We start from the raw sequence: 12012 nt of genomic DNA, 5'->3' as shown, positions 1-12012 counted from the left end.
TCGGCCGCCTTCTGTCGGTGCTTATCAAGCATGCCAACAGCACTTGGTCGCTCGTTCACCATAGTCTCTGCAAAAAGAAAACACAAGTTAAAAAAAGGCCGAACGATGAAAGATGACGACCAACGGACCGACTAAACGCCAAAACAAAAACCCATACCCCGAACGGCCGCCCAACGCCCAGGCTTGGCATAAGCCTTGACCAGCGTCCGACATGGGAGCCTCCTCGGGAGGGCGTCAAAGAGCGAAAGAATTTCCATCTCATCAGCACCCTCTGTCGGCCTCGGCCATTCTTTGAAGCCGCAGGGCTAGCGAGTCCAGTAGAAAGGGAACCTCGATCTATCGGACTCGTCAAAAAATATGGCTGTCGCCTCCGGCCGAATGATAACTTTAACGAAACGCTCCTTAAATCTTTTGTAGGAGCCGGCAAATAGGTCGAACAAAACACTACCCGTCCGCCCAACCAATGAATGCCACGAGGCCTTCTTGGCAGGGTGAGAGGCATAATAACAGAGAAAACAAGAGGGAGAAGGGTGAAGGCGCATTACGTCGCACAACAGGCGGAAGACCTGAAGGGACGCCCAGGTGTTCGGATGAACCTGGGTGGGCGCCACGTTGAGCGCTCGAAGAACGCCCATCGTAAACGTGTCAAAAGGCAAAAACACGTGGATATCAGAAAAGAAACAAGTATACATATAAAAGAAAGGGGGACCGTCACCCGGTCGCCCCATGCACACTCTCTCGGTTGGCCCATAAGGCACAACATCGAAATAACTAGAGCGGCCGCCCAGCTTCAGGACTGGGTTCTTAACGAAGAACTCGGCCACGCACTCCGCAGTACTATAGGTGGAGGATTTCTCAACCACGTTGGAATCCACCCAGCTAAAGTCCATAAGCGGTATGGCCGAGGGAGGAGAGTCCGACCGGTCACACGCAACTGCCGGATCATCCTCCCTCACAACTTCTACCGGGGACGACCCCTCGGCCAACCCAATGGGCTGGGAGCCTGTGGAAGAAGAAGAGGAAGAAGAAGAAGAAGAGGAAGATTGTCCGATAGGAGAAATCGAATGGCCAGCGGGACACATTGGACGGGCGGAGGGAGAAGATGTTCGACCAGAGGAAGAGGATGTAGGCCGAGACTGGCTCGACATGACTAACCTTTTTGGGAAATGAAGTATAGGCGAAGGATCACTCGGCTATCAGGGCTAAGGGCGAGAGGGCACTCGGCTATCAATTCGCTCCAATAAAAGTTACAAGAGTGCGACGCTGTGGTGGACCCCTATATATAGGGCCCATGGGCCTCGGAATTCGAAACGTCGTATCAATCTCAACCGTTAGATTAACGGTTCACAAATTCCCCCGCCCAAAAAAAGCCCCTCATCAATGCACATCACATCGCGCCGTCTGAGGTCATGTCACGCCGCCTAGTCAAGTCACCTCAAGAAACGAAACGGCCGCTCGATCAAAAGAGCCGACAGACATCCACCATCACAAACTCATCGGACACATCTAACACATTTGCCCTCGAGCTTGGGGGGCAAGTGTACCGGTACTGGGCGAGGCTAGGACCTGCCTGGCTGCCCGATACCAGTCGGTCTGGTCGATAGATTTGGATGCTTGGCCGAGAGACCAGGTGGCCGAGACCTTTGGGGACTCGGCCGAGGGTCCGAGACCTTAGAAGACCTAGCTGGGACGGTCGAAGACCACATGGATTTGGCCGATGGCCGACCCTCACCATGAGAAGGTGGCCGATGGCCGAACCCCGTCACAATTAATTCCCAGACCAAGATCAATGAACCTAATCCACCATCAAGGATTAGGTAATGCAACCCTAAGCGGTATCCACCTCGATAAACGGGCCCAACAAGGTAGGCCCATTAGAATAATATAAATAGCACACATTCCAAGGAGTAAGATATGTCATTTATTACTGTTCACCTACCTGAGAGCTGACCACCCGCTTTACTGACTTGAGCGTCGGAGTGCCTTCGCAGGTACCCCCACCATCCGGTGTTCACCCGACGACCGAGTCCCAAGTGCCGAAGGATAAGCAGGAGGACGAGGAGAATCCCAGTTCATCACCCAGTCACATGCCCGACCGAAGGAAAGAGAAGAAGACTTCAATAGTTCTCTAGGTCCCATCTCCCTAGCAGGAACATTCTTTATTATCAGATGAATATTATAAATCAAAACCAACCCTTTTATAAGATAACTAACTTCAAAACATGTGAATTATACTTATGCATTGTCTGTGTATATCCTCCCAAAACAAAGAGATTCAAGTCTGCAGTTACAGATTAGCCTTTGTTGTCGTATTCAGAAAATGTCATGATTTGTCCTACCTATACTATGAATGTATTAGGTCGTTTGCATCGTTTCTCACCTAAGTAATACCAACTCCATGTTTTACCTCTTATCTAAGAACAATCCATTGGAGTTGGTTTCACTTAGAAAATATGCAAGCACACCAACAAAGAATCAATGCTTACAATATTATAAAACTTGGATTTTTAATTCAATTTAGTTTGGTTAAAATATTTTTGAACAATTCTAATCGTGAGAGGTTACCATTTCACAATTTTGTTGCTATCTATTTCCCTTTAATGCAGGTTTTCATGGAGCTGCAAACCCATCAACACCACCATCACGACTAAGCAACACCACCAACTACTCAAAATGACTTCAAGGTTTAAAATATATCTCTAAGTTAACACCTTTTGGGGTTTATATTGCTCAGCTTTAAGCCTTTTAAAATTTCTAATACTATGAGAGACACAATAGAAGGAGAGGATGTTGGAAGAAGTTAGAGTGAGTAAGGGAAGAACCAATTTTTAAATAACTTAACTTTATTGAATGTTATTATTTTCAAAATATTCTTATATTTAAATCTAATTACAATTTTCAACAAATATAATTAAGAACCATTTAAGAAATGTCTTTATTTATTTTTATAAAACTAAATAAACTTAGTTAACATTTTTAATAAGGAAGAAATTATTTTCATTTGTATTTTAGTCAAGTACTAACCAGATTCTCATAATGTGATATGCGTACAAATGTTGAGACTATAATGATAAAAGGCTTAGGAAAAGCTAGGTATGGGATGGGGTCCAAAAGCGATTAATTGCAGACTAAAATTAGATCTCAGAAAGTATAAATAATTAATGTTTTGTTGCTTTTATTATTGGAGATGCGCTAATAGGTTTAAATGTGTTTTCTTTAGTAATGATAAGCTGGAGCATTATCTTAATATTCGTATTAAATTGTCAGTTTGTTTCTTGCAGTTTTGTTATTATTGTTTTGATGCATCGGAGTTGGTTTAGTTTTGTTTAAGGTTGCAACAGTTGGGGATAGTCAAAACAAGGCAATAAAGAGACAAGAGGATTAAGGAAGATCAGAAAAAAGACTCTGTTTGAAGTAAAGGGAAAGAGTTCATGAAAGTTATCTTTAAGAAATTTTAAGAGTGGGTAGAATGTTAAGGTTCGGAAGTAGTTTTCAGAGTATCGGTGTTACGGTCATTTACTAGTAGCATACATATCCTAGATGATAATGTGTCCAATGACAATGTTTCATTACGCCAGTATAAGACCGCCAACATTGTTTGTCATAGTAGGCGAGAAGATTAGAATCATGATTTTTATTTTTATTCTTCTTTAACAATAAATGTTCACGTCTAGTTTCCCTTGGATGATTTTTTTGGGTGGGTGCTTTAAGTTTTAAACGTGGCACCTACTCAACTGCATTTGAAAAATTAGGCGTCTTTGCAGGTCTTTTGGTCGTTATGCTCGACATTGAGTTTGAGGCTAAAACTTCAAATTTTTCTTTTTACTTTTACTACTAGGTTCGAAGACCATTCTCTTGGTAACTTTTGTACTTCTTAACAAATTCAACATAGTCCCTTCACAATGTTTGTCAGTAGTAACCAACTTTCAACACTCTTTTCGTCATAGTTCTCTAGCCTAACTATAAACCACATATCCCGTTGTGAAGCTTGCTCATGATGTGTTGGGCTTCCTACTTTGTTACACAACTTAAAAAGGGTGTGAAATACCCTTTTTTATATAGATCCTACCTGATCATGAGAAATTGCAATTCCATTCTTGTCAGTGCTTTGTCATGTCATCTCATTCCCTCGTCTTGGCCAACAAGGAAATTCATGATTTGTTGGACACAATTGGCTTCATATTTTTTCTGTATTCATACATTCGTTCAAGGTAATAATTAGAGTTGACATTATTTGTTGAATGATCATGTCGTGTCGACCTTTTTTCTTAGTGCTTGCTAATTTGGACAACAAGACCACTTGAAAGTTGTTTTCTTGGCGTATATGCTACAAGCTCGCTTCTTCGGAGTCCAACATCAGTTTGGTCACTCGGTGATAATACCTTGGAAAACATGGTCTATGACTTGGAACTGACGTCTAGTTGTGAACGTTTCGTACTCGACTTGATTGTTTGACGTCTTGAAGTCAAAGCATAAGGATTGGTCTATTGTTAAATTACACTACCCTTTCAACATAATTCTTGCGTTGCTACCTTTGTGGTTAGATGAGCTCTCAACGTACAATATTCACACCTCAACTTGTCGATTATCATTTCCCAGCAACTTCGACACGAAGTTTGCTAGGTATTGGGATTTGATGGGTCGACTTGGTTCATATTTTATGTCGAATTCCAACAACTCCATTGACCATGCTATCATCCCCCCTGCCCATTCAGTTTTGACAGATTTTGTAACCCTGAAAATATGGCATAAGCCTCTTGGTTGTGTGGACTAAGGCCAAGGCTAATTTCTCTATGAGTTCATACCTTGTCTTGACATCTTGTAGTACTCAGGTGATGAAGTATGCATGTTTCTGATTGGTCATTCCCTACATTAAGGCTGCACTGATTGCTTCGTCTCATATCGATAGGTATACCAATAATGGGTGTCTCGGTGTGGGTTTGTTAAGGATGGGCGATGATGAGATTGAGGCCTTCACAATCGAAAATGCTTCCTCGCAATCGTCATCTCATAAAAACTTCTCGGTCTTCTTCGTCAACTTTAAAATTGGTTTTATCTTGTCAGCTAGCCTAGGTAAAAACTGGATAAGGAAGTCAGTCGGCCAACAAGTCTCTTTACTTTTTTAAGGTTCTGGGGGTTTTGCATTATTATAAGTTCCTGACACATGTCCAAATTCACCTTGATACTCTGGTGAGTCATCATAAATCCTAGGAATTTACCTCTTTCCACACTGAACATGTACTTTTTAGGATTGAGCCTCATGTCTCACCACCTTCCTGCTTTTGCCTCATTTGGGCATTCTCGGTCCTCAACGCATTTATCTCTTTGGCATTCTTTCTCTTTAACATCTCAAGCTTTTCGTAGTTGGAGGTCATGTTTCACATATTAACCATGTGGCTCCTTCATAAGGTTTTCTCCATCCCACAGTCTGAATTAACCCATATGTGATCACCATATCTCTAGTCTTTTCTTTCTCTTTTTGTCTACCTTTGTTCTCGACCTTCGATCTTCGGTCTTAGTCTCTAATGTGTTACCTGTGATTATACTTTGATATTCAAGTCAGTTGAGAGAAACAATAATTTAGCAAGTTTTCAAAAAATTATTACATTTTATCTTACAACATATACCTATATTACCTCAATTAGGTTGTTATCCATATGGACGATTAATCATGCTCTCAAATTTGATTTATATCTGATTATTATTAATAAAGTGATTAAGCGATAAGCATAAATATAGTTGATTTACTAGGTGTTTCTCTAAGAGATTTAGATGCCGAAATGTGCTATTGGCATCACGGTCAGTGCTCACTATGTTAGTTTTTCTAATGGTACATGATTGTTAACTAAAAATAATATCACATTGGACGGATATAAAGTTAGATTCAAGTGTAACTAATCAATAATTACATAAACATACTACTATATATTCCCTATAAAGTCATATAGTTCAAAAATATTTTCTTACAAAAAATACTCTTAGGTTTCTACTTGAATCACTAATTCTTGCAAACAAAAAGATGTAAATTCATTTTATTAAAGTAATTTGTTGAGCAATAAATATCAATATTTTTAAAAATATGTGAATGACTATGATATTATATTAGTGAGTTTATATTTAACCTCATAAAATCAATATTTAAAATGAGGATTGTAATCCACTTATATATTATAATTTGAATTATTCTTAATTGATGTGAGATCTTCAACACATCTTTCACATAATAGAATGAATATCTCGAACATAAGATTAAATATTTATGAGTGGTTTAACAAGAGTCCGATATCAATCGCATAATAGTCTTAAAAATCTTGACTGTGAAAGATTTTAAACAACATTGTTACCATTTTAATAAATGAGTAATGGTACATGGACAACCCTAAATTTTTATACAATCACATTACAACTCCCAATATTATTATTTTATATTTTTATATAATTTAATTACAAATTTATCCTTTATTATATATACTTATTTCTAAACTCATCCCATAAAAAATTTATACAATTCTAAGAGTTGTCACACTATCATTTTTCTTAATAAATATATCTATGTTTAACTCAACCTAAAAAAATATATTGTAAAACGAGAATTACTCTCGTTTTATATATATATATATATGTATATATATTAATTTTGTTTTATTAGGATCTCCGTCAACAACAATGTGGGGATCAAACCATACTATATCTCTGTACTGAATAGAAAACATATCCTTCATTGATTTTCATGACATGTGTACTTTAAAATGCTTGTAATTAACTAAGATACACATCAAATAAGAGGAACTTTGAACTTGTCACTTTTTTTTCTTTTGAACTAGATCCTACTTTGTACACAACCTTAACAGCAGCATAGCCATTAGCATTATAGTACTTTCCAGTTCCTCCAATAACTGCAATATGTGACTCAAACACATCACTCTTGTGCACTCCAAAAAGTCTCAGTCCATCCTGATACCCACCTTTCAAGAAGCTTGTTGTGATAGCCACCATGTGGCTACTTCTATCCTCAGAGCTAACAACATACACCCCTTGTGCTTTTCCAAGTTTATGCACTTCATCTCCATCATTTTGAACTAGTTCCTCATCTATTGGTGTTACTGATCCATACTCCAGCTCCTGAAGTGTTGCTCTAGTGGGAAAAGAGAAGCCAATAGTAGACAGATCAAAGGTTTGAGAAGATGAATTAAGTGGAACTGTTGGAGTGAATTGGGGTATTTGACCAGTAACATTAGTAGTTGTTGGTTTTCCAAAATATTGTGTACTACTACTATTCAACACATCGCTCATTAGGAATGTTATCTTTTGATGGCCATGGTTATGGTAAGAGGATGGAATATTGTCAAGAGTCCTAGCTGAAGAACACTTAGTCATAAAGAAAAGTAACATGAATATCACCACAATAGAAGGAATTGGTGTAGCCATTGTTGCATAGCTTTCTTTTGACAATAGTTTGCATTTGCATGCTTGATTGATATATAGGCTTCAACTAAGTGTGGTAGTTAGAGTAATTATCCATATTAATTAGATTGTTGACTTAGAACAAGCAAGATCATTAGGAAGTGGATAAATGAAACAGTTAACTAAACACACCCAATAAGAAAATTCCATGATAAATGGTGCCATAAATTTGATAGTTTGATTTTGAGGGTTACCAGCTGCAATGCAAGTGACATAAAGCCTATTCAACATATAAAGCATTAGGTCGTTTGCATAAAAATCCTCTTTCTCAGTGTGACGTTTCATCGTTTGTCACTTGCTATTTCGTGGACCAACTCCATATCTTGTTGTCTCTGATTTCTGAACGCTAAAAAATTCAATTGGAGTTGGTTTCTCTGATAAAAAAACTTTAAAAAAATTTATGCAAATAGACACAAAAAAAATTGTTGTATACAATTATAAATTTTGGATCCATTTAACAAGTTGAACTATATTTATCAAATTTCACAAATACCAATAACCTTTTCTTTTACCATGTTAATAAAAACACTTTAATCACTTACAACAGAAACTAGACAAAAATTTGGTCTACCTTCAACAATGAAATGCATATACCTTTATCTTCATCCAATACACACAAAGCTAACAATCTTCTACCTAAAACAATGAAATGTTGTCTTGCTATTTTTTTTTTTATTAATAAGAATTGAACAGAAGTAATTATAATACAACTTCCAACAACTCCTCCACAGTGTTTGATCAATTGAGTTGGGCTATTGCTATTAAACAAACATGTTGGAGTTAGTTTACATAAAAATTAAAGATAAAAAAGAAAATAACAGAAGAAAAGTAACTGCTATATATACATGTAACTTGTTCAGTTCATATATAGTGAAAAGTTGTGTATCAGTGACTGCATTTAAGTTACAAAAAGCCAAAACTTTTTTGGTTTTAGTTATATCCAACAGCACCATCATGAATGAAAGCAGTGTAAAGTGTTTATGATTGATAAAGGTTATATGTGTGATATCATCTTTGTAGATTAAAAAGGTGAGTGGGTTAGATTCGCTTTAGCAGAACATGAATTTGGTTGTTTGATTTTGAGGGTCCACCTGCTGCAACACAAGTGACATAAAGCCTCACCCATCATACTATGCATGTGTTAGGTCCTTTCATTTTTTCTCACCTAAGTAATACCAACTCCATGTTTTACCTCAAGTATACCAACTACATGATTTCTCTCTTAGAAATTTTTAGAAAAAATATCAATACAATAAATATAAGTTTTTTTTGACAAAAAATTTAGTGATAAATAAAAATTTTGTCACTATTTATAAGATTTACCTGAAAATTAATATTTACTTGAAAATTTTAAATATGATTTACATATTTATTTGTGACAACTAATGATGATAAAATATTAATAATTAAAAAAATTAGTCATAAAAAGTTTAAAATTAAAATGATACTAATTATTAATAATAAAAAAATAATTTATTTATAAGATAATTTTTTATTATCACTATTACATATAATATAGTAGTGATTATTACTTTATCATTATTATGTTTCATGGTTGTCATTACTATATAAAACTATTACTAATAACTATTTTTGTCAGAACTTACACTATGAGAAAATCATCAAATAAAAATCAAATTTAGAAATTAAAAAAAATTAGTTGTTATATTGATTAAATTAGATACTATTTTAGATACTAAAAAAATTATTGATTTCTAAATTAGTTTATATTATTGATAAATAGTTTATCTAATTAGCTACCAAAATTTTAACTACCAATTATTTATATTTTAAATTTGGTAGCAAAAATTTTGTTAGCTAATTAGATGCCCATTTAGAAACTATTTATAATAATAGAAACTAATTTAGACACCAATAATTTTTTTAGTCTCTAAAATAGTATCTAATTTAGTCAATATAGCAACTTATTATTTTTTTTCTCCAAAATTAGTTTATATTTAATGAATTTTTTGTAGTGTTAGTTTTAATATCTTTTAAAATTATTGTCAAAAGTATAATAATAATAATAAGAATACTAGAGAAAATTAACACAAGATACATATTTATAAATTTTACTAATAATTATTTATATCATTAAAAAAATTAGTATGCAAGTGATTAATAATTTAAGATATAAAATAACCAGTATGAAGGTTTGCACTAAAAGAAAATCATTAAATAGAAATCAATTTTAGAGACGGAAATAATTAATCACTATATTAACTAAATTAAATATTAATTTAGAGACTAAAAACATTATTGATGTCTAAAATAGTTTTTATTATTAATAAAATTTATAAAATAATTTCTAAATTGATATCAAATTAGTTAGTAAGGTTTTAGCAACCAATTAATTTAGATTATAGAGTTGGTAGCAAAAATCTTGGTAACTAATTCACTACAAGAAAATTATTAAATAACAACCAAATTTATAGACAAAAAATAATTAGCACTATATTAACTAAAATACTAATTTAGTGGCTAAAAAATTATTCGTATCTAAAGTGATTTATATTATTAATAGTAATTTATAAAATGGTTTCTAAATTAGTATTTAAATTAGCTACCTAAGTTTTAGCTACTAATATTTTAAATTCTAAATTAGTCTCTAAAAAACTAATAAAGACTAATTTAGATATAAAGTAGTAAGTAGCTAAAAAATTGGTAACTAATGGCTTGGTAGCTAATGGTTTTAATCTAAAACATATTTTATAAATGTTTATTAATAATAACACTACAACAAAATCATGAAATAGAAATTAATTTTAGAGACCAAAAATAATTAGTTGTTATAGCATAACTTATATTTAGATAATTATATTTGGATTTAAATATAAATAAATATTACAAATAATCTTATTCTTAAATAAAGCGTTTTATTTAAGAATGCAGCTTTACCTAATAACTGCATTCTTAAATCAAAGTGTTTTGTTTAAGAATGCGATTTTACCTAATAGTCGCATTCTTAAAACAATTTTTATCCTGACACTGAAGCGCGCCACTTATGCTTTCATACTTGCTTTCTTATCTGACGCTTCGTTTTCTCTTCTGTTTCTATTTTCGTGCTTCTTCTTGTCTTCAACGAGCCTTCATTGTCTTCTTCATGCCATTGTAAATTCATTTTGAGCTTTCTTTCTTCTTCACCATTGGTTTATATATTTTTTTTTCGTTTATTTTATTTGTTTATTTTCTTGCATTAGCAAAGGTCACTACTGTTTCATTGCCTGCTATTTGGGTTTTTGTTGTGTTGTATTTACTCCGTTGTTGATGTCGCTTATGCTGTCGTCCCAGTTGTTGCCTTCACGCACAAGGTTGGTGATGTTTTAATTTTTTTAATGTGTAGGTTTAGGATTTAGGGTTTAGAGTTTTATTTTTAAAAAATAAATAAATAAGAATGCAACTATTTACCATAGCCTCCCTTATAAATCTACATTTAAGAATGCGGCTAAATAGCCGTTGTTTTCTCTGTTGGACATAAGACTACGTGTACATCAAATGCGATTAGAAAGCCACTGTTCTAAAGTGAAAATAGTCGTTGTCTTTTAACCCTTCAGCACTAGTGCACCGTCATATCTCACTTGGTAAAAGAACTTTAAAGACATGCTAATTCTTTTAGATTGTTAATTACTATTTTTAGCGGATAGACACTAGATAATAGAAAAGTTATGGAATTAGTTATGGAGTCTTAATATGTTAACAACCATTTTTTTAGCATTTCCATCTAACAATTGATGGGTTGATTGACATATGACATGATTATTATTATTTTAATAAATATGGGGTGACGTTTTAATAAAAATGAATGAGGGGTTTTTGCATAATTTGAAAAATTATTCTCATTGTTTCCTTCTTCTCCCTTCTTCTTCATTTTTCTCCTACACATACCCTCATTCCCTCCCGCGATAGTGGTGATCGCACTCCTTCCTCGTTCAATCCTTCAAATGTGGGACAATTTCCTAGTGTTGTGTGCAATTACTGCATGAGATTTCTGCATGCACTCTCGTCCTCTCCTTCAATCCCTCTAGTATGGAACTATTTTTCGGTTCAAATTGAGCCAAAAGCCAATCACTCCTCCTACTAGTTTTGATTAAGTCACAAATCAAGCACTCTCAAGTTCGTCAAAAATTCCTTAGACTTAAACTTGACGCCTTCTATATTTCATCAATACCCTTTTTGCAGATTTCAAAATTTTAATTCTTTACAAATCACCACATAAGCACTCCATGTCATGTCACGGTTGTCAAAATGGAGTATTTTTGCTTGCAGTTGTCAAAGTAACATTTTTCCTAGATATATCTTGAGGTGTTGGTCATGGTTACGTGAGAGGAGTTTCCTGATTCTTTTATGTAGATTGGTTGTTAAGTTCTTGTAGTACATCTCCGTCACTTTAAAGTATTTCTTTGTTTATTGATGTTACTCTAACTCTTAAAGTATTGCACTATTGGTAAAAGAGAAATCAATAATAGACAAATCAAGGTTTGAATAGATGCATTGAGAATTGTTGGAGTGGATTGAAGTATTTGAAAAGTGTCCTTACTATTGAGCATA

At 34.4% G+C, this 12012-nt stretch overlaps 1 protein-coding gene across 1 annotated transcript; it reads right to left on the bottom strand.

Moving 5' to 3' along the window:
• Window positions 1-6692: 6692 nt before the first annotated feature.
• Window positions 6693-7462, bottom strand: LOC137825636 (dirigent protein 25). The gene has a single exon (XM_068631361.2). The coding sequence runs from the start codon at window positions 7426-7428 to the stop codon at window positions 6760-6762; it is 669 nt and encodes a 222-aa protein (XP_068487462.1). The 5' UTR covers window positions 7429-7462; the 3' UTR covers window positions 6693-6759.
• Window positions 7463-12012: the final 4550 nt, after the last annotated feature.

The sequence above is a fragment of the Phaseolus vulgaris genome, chromosome 8 (genome assembly GCF_051622355.1).
Source record: "Phaseolus vulgaris cultivar YP4 chromosome 8, ASM5162235v1, whole genome shotgun sequence".
Lineage (NCBI taxonomy): Eukaryota > Viridiplantae > Streptophyta > Magnoliopsida > Fabales > Fabaceae > Phaseolus > Phaseolus vulgaris.
Note: the sequence above shows the minus strand (reverse complement) of the source record. Positions and strands in the feature narration are given on the sequence as shown.